A 13886-nucleotide genomic window follows, 5' to 3' on the forward strand; every position below is an offset into this window, starting at 1 on the left:
TAGATCGATACTAGGGTCATAATTATGGGTGACAATTTCATGTGACACCGCTAGAAAAAACTGCCATTCAAACCGGAAAGATCCTTATATTTTATTTTATACAATTTAAGAAAAATTGAAACTTGTTATTTTAACAATTCTGGAGTGTATTGAATTTACTTTGTGCATGACCTTTGACCCACCCTGTACATGAGGAGTTATCTCCCATTAGATTTGCTACTAACAACAAAACTATTGATTTCCTTTGATTCCATATCTGGATATATTTAGATTTGTTGGAATTCGCATCATCAGTTTGGAACCCCTATCTTGCTCAGAACATTGACCTCCTGGAATCTGTTCAGAGACGTGCCACCAAACGCATACCCTCCATCAGACACCTACCATACTCTGAGCGCCTTGTTTCCCTGGGCATGGATCCACTGAAGCTCTGGCGACGGACTTGGTAAACGCCCACAAAGTTGTCAACCACCTCACCAACAACAACACTGAACACCTTTTTGATCTCCATGTGTCCAACACACGTGGACATGCCTACAAAGTCAGAAAACAACACAGCTCCCATGACTTTCGGAAACATTTTTTCATGCTCAGAGTTGCTGAAGCATGGAATAAACTGCCTGCGTCAGTTGTTGACTGCCATGACACTGCATCCTTTAAGGCCCTCATGCTTTCCGAAATCCGTCGAAACTACACCTGATTATATATGCACTTTAGATGAGTTGTAGTGCACCTGAGCACTGTACACAATGTTTATTATTATTATTATTATTATTCTTTCTCCTATTTAACTATTGAAATTGTATCCAATTTATTTCCCAGTTGGACATATCTACCATGTAGATGGCTTCTTTGGGCTTTACAAAGGATTGGTTCCAAAGGTGTTGGCTGGAGCTGCTGGAAGTATTATCCAAAATAAAATCCTTTTGGTAAGTTTTTATCAGTGTTTTTATTATTATTATTATTAAAGTAACATGCTGATAAAAGACGGCGAGCTGGCAGAATCGTTAGCACGCCGAGTGAAATGCTTAGCAGTATTTTCGTCAGCCGCTATGTTCTGAGTTCAAATTCCGCAGAGGTCGACTTTACCTTTCATCCTTTCTGAGTTCAAATTCTGCCAAGGTCAACTTTACCTTGCATCCTTTTGGGGTTGATAAAAGTAAGTACCAGTTGAACACTGGAGTCAGTATAATCAACTGACCCCTTGCCCCTAACTTGCTGGCCTTGTGCCAAAATTTGAAATCATCATCATCATTATTATTATTAATATTGTTGTTGTTGTTGAGTGAGAGAGCAGTGCATGCCATCAAAGTGACACTGGGGTAAAATATACGAAGCCCAGTATACCCATCATGACTACCCGTCTGATAAGGGTACACCAGGCACATGCATCACAACCATATGTGCGCGACATGGTGATTTCATATCAAGATAAACAGCACATGACCTTGCAGGTGGGGCCCAGTTAGAATTTTCTTCTGGTCAGGTAATCCATCCTGCTCAAAAGGTCCCTGAATAAGGGTTGTTTAAGGATGTTGAATGAAACACCCATGTTTCCAGAGGTAAATCATTCAAACCCCAAAGAATCCCTCTCAACACATGGCTATGATGCTCCCCCACTACTTCTTCTCGTGATCAGAGATGCACATATCGTCAGCCACTAAGGGACATGCTCAACTGGTTAAGGTCAAACAACTGACAAGCAAATCTGTGGTATTGAGCAGAATATTTGCTGTAGCCCATCTTTTATACCAAGACTATTATTATTATTATTATTATATTACCTATTTCCACAACTACATTCACACATGATACCACTAACTGGGTACTACTTCTCCACATTATATGTCTAACCATTCTCTCTGTTCTGTATCTATTTACAGCCATTATATATATATAAACTTCTCAACAAAGTCACCATTTAAACATTAAGCTACCATATCAACCCTGGAACTTCAATGACATTGCCAATATGCTAGAAATAGCAGCTAAATTACACTCATCCTTCTCTCTTTCTCTCTCTCTCTCTCTCTCTCTCTCAGTAGTAACCCCTAGCTATGTACCTCTATCTCTTTGTGTTGCACAGTCCCTAAAGACGGATGAGGATACTGATGTGAACGGTGATGAATCTGATGAAGAGATTTTGGCTGACCCAAACCAGGAAGATGATGCTGATGTTGTTATTACATTGAAGAAATTATCAAAAATTGTAAGTTGTCCCTAACTTTTTTATATCGGAGTGGGTATGACTAGCAGGAGGGATTCACTTAAACCTTTAACATTCAGATTTCTCTGTCAGATGTAATGCCAGATGTGGTTTAACCCTTTTGTTACCGTATTTATTTTGAGATGTGGAGGTGCAATGGCCCAGTGGTTAGGGCAGCTGACTCGCGGTCGTAGGATCGCGATTTCGATTCCCAGACCAGGCGTTCTGTTTATTGAGCGAAAACACCTAAAGCTCCACGAGGCTCCACGAGATCCCTGTGGCACACCAGATGTCATCTCATAGGGTGAAGAGTGTTGTCCTAGAACTGTGACAACTTCTTTTAAGGGTTGATAAAATAATGTATCAGTTGCGTACTGGGGTCAATGTAATCGACTTTACCAGATACAGCTGTGCATTGTTAACCAGCTAGAGGAGATGTCCTCTTGAGATTAAAAAATTGCAGTATAGTCTGCTTGAATGGACAGCCATGTTAAAGTGTCTACAAATATTACTTGTCAGTACATCTACTTCATTGATCTCCTAGAGAGATTTAAGAACTAACATTTTTGCTTTTTATACACACACACACATACACATATATATATATATATATATACGTGTGTGTGTGTGTGTGGAGGTGCAATGGCCAAGTGGTTAAGGCAGTGGACTTGAATTTGTAGGATCACAGTTTCGATTCCCAGACCAGGTGTTGTGAGTGTTTATTGAGCGAAAACACCTAAAGCTCCACGAGGCTCCGGCAGGGGATGGTGGTGATCCCTGCTGTACTCTTTCGCCACAACTTTCTCTCACTCTTACTTCCTGTTTCTGTTGTACCTGTATTTCAAAGGGCCGGCCTTGTCACTCTCTGTGTCACGCTGAATATCCCCGAGAACTACGTTAAGGGTACACGTGTCTGTGGAGTGCTCAGCCACTTACACGTTAATTTCACGAGCAGGCTGTTCCGTTGATTGGATCAGCCAGAACCCTCATCGTCGTAACCGACGGAGTGCTTCCATATTTTGAGATGCTCTGTGTTTCTTTCAATTAATTTTAAAATAACAAAGAATTTAGTAAAATAATTTAGTTACCATTATGCTAGGGTTAAGAGCATAAATCGTGACTAAAGTTTGATGGAAGAATTTAATTCAAAATTTATGAAAACGGAACATTTGTACTACAGAGCCAGAGGCGGTTTCAGCGGGTTGGTATCGAAAGGGTTAAATGCTTCAAAGTTAAACACACACACACACACTCTTTTACATAAATATATACATTCAGGTACATATTTCAACACACCTACACTTACATCTAAGTACAGATGTGCCTAAACACATACACACACACACACAAAACTGAAGCTAAATCGCTCACCAATGTCTTATAAACAGACACATTGGTCAGTATAGTCTCTGATATACAAATATTGGGTTGTCCAGAAAGTCCGTGCCGATTTATAAAGGAAAAAAAAAGTTCAATAAATACTTGCCATTACGTTTTTAATCAACCAAATATGAACCATTTTGTTGCACAATGCGTCTCCATCTTTCCTTTAACTTGAAAATACACTCTTCCCAGAATTGAGGTGGTTCTATGGCAAAGAATTCATCAAGGTACCTTTTTTACGTCATCCAAGGAATTGAAATTTTTACCATTAAGACTATTCTGCAGAGACCTGAATAAGTGGAAATCCAAAGGAGCAATATCTGGTGAATATGGAGGGTGGAGTAACACATCCCAGCCGAGCTGCAGCAATTTTTGTCTGGTTCCCAAAGCATGAAGTGCCGAAAATGAACTTTCTTATCTTCCATTTTAAAGGGTTACAGAATTAACACAGGTTATAGGAACATAAATCTTCTTCTACAAAAAGATAGCTTAAACTATGCTCTAAATGGGGGTGTAGTCAAATCCTATTTTATGGACTCGACCATGTTCTAAAATAAGTCGAAAGGTAAGCTACTATAAATCGGCATGAACTTTCCGGACAACCCAATAGATCGAATGGCCATTTCTGGAGCATCTTTGATCATATGTCTGTTCAGTCAGGACTGGTCTGACTCTGGCAAATACCAGTAAAATATACAGTAACCATGAGGCAGACAGTTACACAATCACCTTGAAATACCAGATCTTCAGAAGAAAATAATAATTTAATCCAGGGTTCTCAACCATTTTTTACCTATGGATCCCTTAGAATCTTATTTTATTCTGGTGGACCCCCCCATTGTCATTCAATGTTTAAAAACTAGTTTTATAGAAATTTCTTTCAAAATTCCTATTTTGTACGTTTAAATATTTGTTGTGCAAGATTTTTTATGTGAAGTCGTGTGTTGAAACAGATATTGTTATATTTCGGAATGGTCATATTGCCAGTTTAGCCAATAAAACAAAGGACCACTGATGCGGTCACAGGAGTGTGACGAAAGAACTCTGGCCGAAATAAATATCACTGAAGCAAAATAACATCAAATATATAGTGCGTGTGTTTTTATTGGCTAAACTGGCAATATGACCATTCTGAAATATAACAATATTCCTATTTTGTCTTTCACACATTAACTTGTGTAGTTTGGTTTATGTAAGATGTTAGAGAAAGAAACCTTCCTGTTTCTTGCAATATATACCTATACATCTAAAGCAAAATTTTTTCAGGAGCCCTTAAAATATTACTGTGGACCTAATGTACTATTTTGAGTGTCTGGACCCCAAAAATCTTTTACGGACCCCAGTTGCAAACCACTGATTTAACCCATTATTTACCAACCCCTGTTGGTAGACGGTGCTAAATGAAACTTGTTCCTGGCATATATTTGAGTATTGTGACTCAACAATGCATAAAACTGAACATAGCACCAACTCCAGGAAGTGTTTTGTAAGAACTGACCAAGCCAATGAGGGAGCCTCTATTCAGTTGTCCCACTTGATTTGCTAGAAATAACAGCTAAATTTCCTTCAAACTACACTCCAGTTTCTTAAAAAGAAAAAAAGGACACAAATGAATAATGTAACCCAGAGTACTTTGTTGCTGAAAATAAGCAGGGATGGTCATGACCTGGCTACCTTTGATCATGGGTCTGTTCAATCAAGATTGACCTGGGGTTAAACAGCAACAAACACAGACTGTTAAGTACTTGATTCCTTCGTATTATTAAATGTGACACTCATCTGTAACTATCACATGAAGTCAAGACAAGGAAACACAAACATACATATACTCAGACACTTAAACATATATACGTATATATCATCATCATCGTCCTTTAACCCTTTCGTTACTATATTTATTTTGAGATGCTCTGTGTTTCTTTCAATAACTTTAAATATAACAAAGAATTTAGTAAAATAACATAGTTACCATTCAGCTAGTGTTAGGAATATAAATTGTGACTAAGGTTTGGTGGAAGATTTTAATTCAGAACTTTTGGAAACAAGACATTTGTACTACAGAGCCAGAGGTGGTTTCAGGTGGGTTGGTATCAAAATGGTTAAGACAGGAAGAACTAGCAGTGGCCCAAGGTGTCTTGATACTTATGTATCATTCATTTTTACATCTGTTTTAACACTTTTGTTACCATGTTTCTGTTTAGAGACTCTGTGTTTCTTTCAATTACATGAAATATAACAAAGAATTTAGTAAAATAACTTAGTTACCATTCAGCTAGTGTTAGGAATATAAATTGTAACTAAGGTTTGGTGGAAGATTTAAATTCAGAACTTATGAAAATAAGACATTTGTACTCAGAGCCAGAGCTGGTTTCAGCAGGGTTTTAACAAAAGGGTCAATTTAATCACACTGCTTAACCCTTTCGTTACTGTATTTATTTTGCGATGCTCTGTGTTTCTTTCAATAACTTTAAATGTAACAAAGAATTTAGTAAAATAACATAGTTACCATTCAGCTAGGGTTAGGAACATAAACTGTGACTAAGGTTTGGTGGAAGATTTTAATTCAAAACTTATGAAAACAAGACATTTGTACTCAGAGCCAGAGCTGGTTTCAGCCGGGTTGGTCACGAAAGGGTTAATGTCTGTTTTCCATGCTGGCATGGGTTGGACAGCTTAACTGGAGCTGGCAAACTTGAGAGCTGCACCAGCTTCCAGTCTGTTTTGGATTAGTTTCTACGGCTGGATGCCCTTCCTAGTGCCAACCACTTTACGGTATGCGCTAGGTGCTTTTAATGCGGCACTGCACAAGTGTTAACACGTGGCACTGGCACAAGTGCTTTTTGTGTGACACTGGCCCAGGACTCTTCCAGGCCAATCAGCCTCACCAAGGAGAGCAACAATAACACATCTACCGTCTAGAACAAGTCTTCTTGGGGCCATTCATCCTCATATGACAGCAGACTTCTTTTGGATTCCACCTGCCAAATCCACTTACAAGGCATTGGTTGGCCCAGAGTTATAGCAGAAGACACATGCCCAAAGTGCCATGCAGTGGGATTGAACCCAGAACCATGTGGTTTGTGTTCCAATCCTACAAAAACTTGCTTTCAAAATTTGTTTTGCATTGTATATATGTTGACCAATTACTTCCCCCGCCCATGCTATGACCACCGCCACTAAATATTGCCTATTTTGGCTAATTCTTTTTTTACTAGTCTCACTCTTGAGGCCAATCATCCTCATATGACAGCAGACTTCTTTTGGATTCCACCTGCCAAATTCCCTTACAAGGCATTGGTTGGTCGGTTGGCCCAGGGTTATAGTAGAAGACACTTGCCCAAGGTACCATGCAGTGGGATTGAGCCCAGAACCATGTGGTTTGTGTTTCAATCCTACAAAAACTTGCTTTCAAAATTTGTTTTGCATCGTAGATGTTGACCAATTATTCTAAACCCCCCCCCCCCATGCTATGACCACCACCACTAAATATTGCCTATTTTGGCCAATTCTTTTTTACTAGTCTTGCTCTAAATTCTTCCTCTCTAGTCTTTCACCTGTTTGTTTCCTCATATTCAACACAGAATTATGTCTTTTTGGATGTCAATGTGTTATATTTCCTTTTCTTCTCTCTCCCTCCTCAGATCTCCAAGCAGTTAGTGGCCAGGTCTGTTGCTATAATTGCTACACACCCACTTCAAGGTAAACATTCTCTTATTTTCATCACAAAACGTATTTGTCTGTGCAGATCTTCATTTCAAGAAACTCTGCAAAATTTGGAATCAAATATTGATTTCAACATCATCATCATCACCATCATCACAACAACCACCACCATCATCACAACCACCACCACCATCATCACAACCACCACCATCATTACTACCACTGCCATCATCATTTAATGTCCATTTTTCCATTCTTGCATGGGTCAGATGGAATTCATTGTGGCGGATTTCTCTATGGCCAGATGCCCTTCCTGTTGCCAGTCACTAATATAATAATTACTAAAAGTAACTTGTACTATTCCTTATTATCTAATATTTGTAAACTTCCAAGAATTGATCATTTGGTTCCATCCCCTTAAAAGCTTACATAGCACCCTCATTGGAATATTGTCCACATATCTACAGTGGTTCTGTTGGTGGCATGTAAGAGGACCATCTGAACGTGGCCGTTGCCAGCGCCGCTCTGACTGGCCTCCGTGCCGGTGACACGTAAAAAGCACCATCCGATCGTGTCTGTTGCCAGCCTCATCTGGCACCTGTGCCGGTGGTACGTAAAAAGCACCATCCGATCGTGTCTGTTGCCAGCCTCATCTGGCACTTGTGCCGGTGGTACATAAAAAGCACCATCCGATCGTGTCTGTTGCCAGCCTCATCTGGCACCTGTGCCGGTGGTACATAAAAAGCGCCATCCGATCGTGTCTGTTGCCAGCCTCATCTGGCACCTGTGCCGGTGGTACATAAAAAGCACCATCCGATCGTGTCTGTTGCCAGCCTCATCTGGCACCTGTGCCGGTGGTACATAAAAAGCACCATCCGATCGTGTCTGTTGCCAGCCTCATCTGGCACCTGTGCCGGTGGTACATAAAAAGCACCATCCAATCGTGTCTGTTGCCAGCCTCATCTGGCACCTGTGCCGGTGGTACATAAAAAGCGCCATCCGATCGTGTCTGTTGCCAGCCTCATCTGGCACCTGTGCCGGTAGTACATAAAAAGCACCATCCGATCGTGTCTGTTGCCAGCCTCATCTGGCACCTGTGCCGGTGGTACATAAAAAGCACCATCCGATCGTGTCTGTTGCCAGCCTCATCTGGCACTTGTGCCGGTGGTACATAAAAAGCACCATCCGATCGTGTCTGTTGCCAGCCTCATCTGGCACTTGTGCCGGTGGTACATAAAAAGCACCATCCGATCGTGTCTGTTGCCAGCCTCATCTGGCACCTGTGCCGGTAGTACATAAAAAGCACCATCCGATCGTGTCTGTTGCCAGCCTCATCTGGCACTTGTGCCGGTGGCACGTAAAAAGCACCATCCGATCGTGTCTGTTGCCAGCCTCATCTGGCACCTGTGCCGGTGGTACATAAAAAGCACCATCCGATCGTGTCTGTTGCCAGCCTCATCTGGCACTTGTGCCGGTGGTACATAAAAAGCACCATCCGATCGTGTCTGTTGCCAGCCTCATCTGGCACTTGTGCCGGTGGTACATAAAAAGCACCATCCGATCGTGTCTGTTGCCAGCCTCATCTGGCACTTGTGCCGGTGGTACATAAAAAGCACCATCCGATCGTGTCTGTTGCCAGCCTCATCTGGCACCTGTGCCGGTGGTACATAAAAAGCACCATCCGATCGTGTCTGTTGCCAGCCTCATCTGGCACCTGTGCCGGTGGTACATAAAAAGCACCATCCGATCGTGTCTGTTGCCAGCCTCATCTGGCACTTGTGCCGGTGGTACATAAAAAGCACCATCCGATCGTGTCTGTTGCCAGCCTCATCTGGCACTGTGCCGGTGGCACGTAAAAAGCACCATCCGATCGTGTCTGTTGCCAGCCTCATCTGGCACCTGTGCCGGTGGTACATAAAAAGCACCATCCGATCGTGTCTGTTGCCAGCCTCATCTGGCACTTGTGCCGGTGGTACATAAAAAGCACCATCCGATCGTGTCTGTTGCCAGCCTCATCTGGCACTTGTGCCGGTGGTACATAAAAAGCACCATCCGATCGTGTCTGTTGCCAGCCTCATCTGGCACCTGTGCCGGTGGTACATAAAAAGCACCATCCGATCGTGTCTGTTGCCAGCCTCATCTGGCACCTGTGCCGGTGGTACATAAAAAGCACCATCCGATCGTGTCTGTTGCCAGCCTCATCTGGCACTTGTGCCGGTGGTACATAAAAAGCACCATCCGATCGTGTCTGTTGCCAGCCTCATCTGGCACTTGTGCCGGTGGTACATAAAAAGCACCATCCGATCGTGTCCGTTGCCAGCCTCATCTGGCACTTGTGCCGGTGGTACATAAAAAGCACCATCCGATCGTGTCTGTTGCCAGCCTCATCTGGCACTGTGCCGGTGGCACGTAAAAAGCACCATCCGATCGTGTCTGTTGCCAGCCTCATCTGGCACCTGTGCCGGTGGTACATAAAAAGCACCATCCGATCGTGTCTGTTGCCAGCCTCATCTGGCACTTGTGCCGGTGGCACGTAAAAAGCACCATCCGATCGTGTCTGTTGCCAGCCTCATCTGGCACCTGTGCCGGTGGTACATAAAAAGCACCATCCGATCGTGTCTGTTGCCAGCCTCATCTGGCACTTGTGCCGGTGGCACGTAAAAAGCACCATCCGATCGTGTCTGTTGCCAGCCTCATCTGGCACCTGTGCCGGTGGTACATAAAAAGCACCATCCGATCGTGTCTGTTGCCAGCCTCATCTGGCACTTGTGCCAGTGACACGTAAAAAGCACCATCCGATCGTGTCTGTTGCCAGCCTCATCTGGCACTTGTGCCGGTGGCACGTAAAAAGCACCCACTACACTCACGGAGTGGTTGGTGTTAGGAAGGGCATCCAGCTGTAGAAACACTGCCAGATCAGACTGGGCCTGGTGCAGCCTTCTGGCTTCCCAGACTCCAGTTGAACCGTCCAACCCATGCCAGCATGGAAAGCAGACGTTAAATGATGATGATATATACACAAACATCTGAAACCATAACCGAAAGAAGTTTATTCATTTTATTGGTAAATATTTAGTCACCAACACACACACTACAGCTTGTAACTTGCTCATGTTTGTTTTTGATTTTGTAAGCATGTTCACAAGCGTTCAACATATGAAATTCAAAAAGGTGTCCAAGATTGTTTGTTGTAGTGTCAAGCAGTGATTTCATATGACAGTGTACCTTTACTTTCTCATGTGCTGTCCACATCCTAACCTCACTCCCAAGTGCCTTTATCAGTCTAATCCATGTTGATATCAGCTTCAACTTATGTGTAGGATTTGGATGTGACAAACCATAGAATGCATCGAAGATCACACGACAGTGTTTGTTATGTAGCTTAACCCTTTAGCATTTAAACTGACTATATCTGGCACAAATATTGTATTTGTTTTTTGTTCAAACTGGCAAGATTTGGCCTCTTACACCTACCCTACAATGTCATTCTAAAATTAAACAACCACATCTTCAAAATCTGAAAGCTATGATATAATGCAGGATTAATTCGAAACTGTGAATAAATAAGCTTTAAATTTGACAGAACAATCTGAATGCTAAAGGGTTTATAATAATAATAATGAAATTATTGTATACAGTGCTCAGGTGCACCACAACTTGGCAAAAGTGCGTATAAAGTATATGCAGTAATGTACAAATGTCTGGAAAGTGAACAGTGTATGAGTCAGATACATGCTTGCATGTGTATGGAAGAGAGAAAACCAGGTGTAGTGTTGGCAAATCTCAGGAAGCATGGAAGTTTTGAAGGATGCAGTGCTCCGACAACTAACAACTGATGCCGGCAGTTTGTTCCATGCTTCAGCAACTCTTAGCGTGAAAAAATGTTTCCTAAAGTCTTGGGAGCTGTGCTGTTTTAAAGAATATTCAGGACCCTTGAAGAAATCACACTAAATGTAATCCTTTGATAGAAGGAACTGGCACCTGCTGCGATGACTAATCCAATAATACTCAAAGAACTTTGTCATTTTGGTGATTAATTCCCCTCCCAAAATCTTGTTTATTTTTACCAAAAACAACATGAAAATATTTTAACTCTTTTTCTTTTCCAATTCTAGTGATAATGGCTAGAAACATGGCTCAGTTTGTTGGCAGAGAAAAAGAATACAGGTAAGAGATGTAAATGGTAAATGTTTGTTGTTGGTGGTTGTGGCAGTGTTACTGCTTCTGCATCTAGATCATTGCCTCTTTGTTCTGAGTTCAACTCTAGTTGTCGTCGTCGTCTTCTTCTTCTTCTTCTTCTTCTTTTCTTCTTCTTCTCCTTTCTTCTTCTTCTTCTCCTTCTCTCTTCTCCTCCTTTCTTCTTCTCCTCTATTCTTCTTCTTCTTTTTCTTCTTCTTTTTCTCCTTCTCCTCCTCTCTTCTTCTCCTTCTCCTTTCTTCTTCTCCTTCTCTATTCTTCTTCTTCTTCCAATCAGGACTCACACCATCAGCCACAAAGAATAATCCCTAATTCGAGCCTACTCTAAGCTACTAAGAATGAATGCGGCAACTTGAAGATCCACCCACCACACGCGATAGACTGGTGGTTGCACGGGCGCGAAAGCTACATTGTTATCCTCATTCCGTAAATGGTGGCTTTTAACGGGTGGAGAGCTGAACCATCCTGGGGTACAGAGGATTCGCAATCTAGACTAGGGTCTGAAAGTTTACCACACCATAGTGGGTTACACCATGGTTCCTCTGCTTTGTGAAAGAAGTAGGCAGAAAGAGTGAGAGAAAGTTGTGGTGAAAGAGTACAGCAGGGTTCACCACCCCTCCCTGCCAGAGTCTCATGGAACTTAGGTGTCTTTGCTCAATAAACACTCACAATGCCCAGTCTGGGAATTGAAACCACGTTCTTATGACCGCGAGTCCACTGCCCTAACCACTGGGCCATTGCGCCTCCACCCTAGTGGAAGCCATCTGCTCGCGATACTAGAGGGCACACACTCTCCTACCCTGATGTAATCTCCAGGGATACAGGCATCCAGCAACAGGACCTCCGTAATGCTATGATGGACCGTGAAGTCTAGCGTAACACAGTAAATTCCATTGCCTCGACCACGGTCGAACAATGATGACGACAAGTTGTTGTTGTCATCATTATCATTCACCTTTACACACTCAATAAAATAAATACCATTAAAATACTGAATACTGAATACTCAATATTCAATATATGCAGGTCTGGCTGTGTGATAAAAAGCTTGCTTCCCAACCACATTTACATTCTGTCTTTACATTCTGAGTTCAAATTCCACCGAGGTTGACTTTGACTTTCATCCTTTCGGGATTGATAAATTAAGTATTAATGAAACACTGGGGTCGATGAAATCAACTAACCCTCTTCCCAAATTTCAGGCCTTGCGCCCTATAGTGGAAAGGATTATAATTATTAATTTCACTGTTCTGTTTCGTAATTAATTGGCCTGTTCTTTTTTTTTTTAACAAATATTAATACTTGCTTTACCCCAATACCTATATCTAACCCTGTACCTGTTTGATTTTTCAGTGGAATAATATCTGCAGCAATGGAGATCATAAAAGTTGACGGCCCTTCAGGTTTCTTTGGGTAAGTAATTGCCATAAATCCTCGAGTATAGTCCGCCCTTGAGTATAATACACAGGGGATTTTTAGGGGGCTGTTCCACTGAAAAACCTAAACCTTGTGTATAATAACGTCCTTTATTATTATTGTATACCTATCTATATACCGTAAATCCTCGAGTATAGTCCGCCCTTGGGTATAATATGCAGGGGATTTTTAGGAGGCTGTTCAACTTCTCTAACTTGAGTCAAGGAGGTCTATATAACGTGCTTGGTTTGTAAAAATGTATGCAGTAACATCCTTTATTATTATTGTATACCTATCTATATACCGTAAATCCTCAAGTATAGTCCGCCCTTGGGTATAATACGCAGGGGATTTTTAGGGGGCTGTTCAACTTCTCTAACTTGAGTCAAGGAGGTCTATATAACGTGCTTGGTTTGTAAAAATGTATGCAGTAACGTCCTTTATTATTATTGTATACCTATCTATATACCGTAAATCCTCGAGTATAGTCCGCCCTTGGGTATAATATGCAGGGGATTTTTAGGGGGCTGTTCAACTGAAAAACCTAAACCTTGTGTATAATACGCACCCCTTCTCTAACTTGAGTCAAGGAGGTCTACATAACGTGCTTGGTTTGTAAAAATGTATGCAGTAACGTCCTTTATTATTATTGTATACCTATCTATATACCGTAAATCCTCGAGTATAGTCCGCCCTTGAGTATAATATGCAGGGGATTTTTAGGGGGCTGTTCCACTGAAAAACCTAAACCTTGTGTATAATACGCACCCCTTCTCTAACTTGAGTCAAGGAGATCTATATAACGTGCTTGGTTTGTAAAAATGTATATGGTAACGTCCTTTATTATTATTGTATATATAACATTATTGGCGTTAGGAAGGGCATCCAGCTGTAGAAACATTGCCAGATAAGACTGGAGCCTGGTGCAGCCTTCTGGCTTCCCAGATCCCCGGTCGAACCGTCCAACCCATGCTAGCATGGAGAACGGACGTTAAACGATGATGAGGATGATGAACATAAT

General features: G+C 41.9%; 1 protein-coding gene across 1 annotated transcript in view; it reads left to right on the forward strand.

The window, feature by feature from the left end:
- LOC115223865 (mitochondrial carrier homolog 2) overlaps positions 1-13886 on the forward strand; it is a 41055-nt gene that overhangs the window by 16313 nt on the left and 10856 nt on the right. The window contains exons 3-7 of the mRNA XM_029794564.2: positions 823-929; positions 2087-2209; positions 7231-7288; positions 11368-11419; positions 12803-12862. Coding sequence (XP_029650424.1) covers positions 823-929; positions 2087-2209; positions 7231-7288; positions 11368-11419; positions 12803-12862 — 400 coding nt within the window. The remainder of the gene's footprint in view (positions 1-822; positions 930-2086; positions 2210-7230; positions 7289-11367; positions 11420-12802; positions 12863-13886) is intronic.

Source organism: Octopus sinensis, linkage group LG24 (assembly GCF_006345805.1).
Source record: "Octopus sinensis linkage group LG24, ASM634580v1, whole genome shotgun sequence".
Classification (NCBI taxonomy): Eukaryota; Metazoa; Mollusca; class Cephalopoda; order Octopoda; family Octopodidae; genus Octopus; species Octopus sinensis.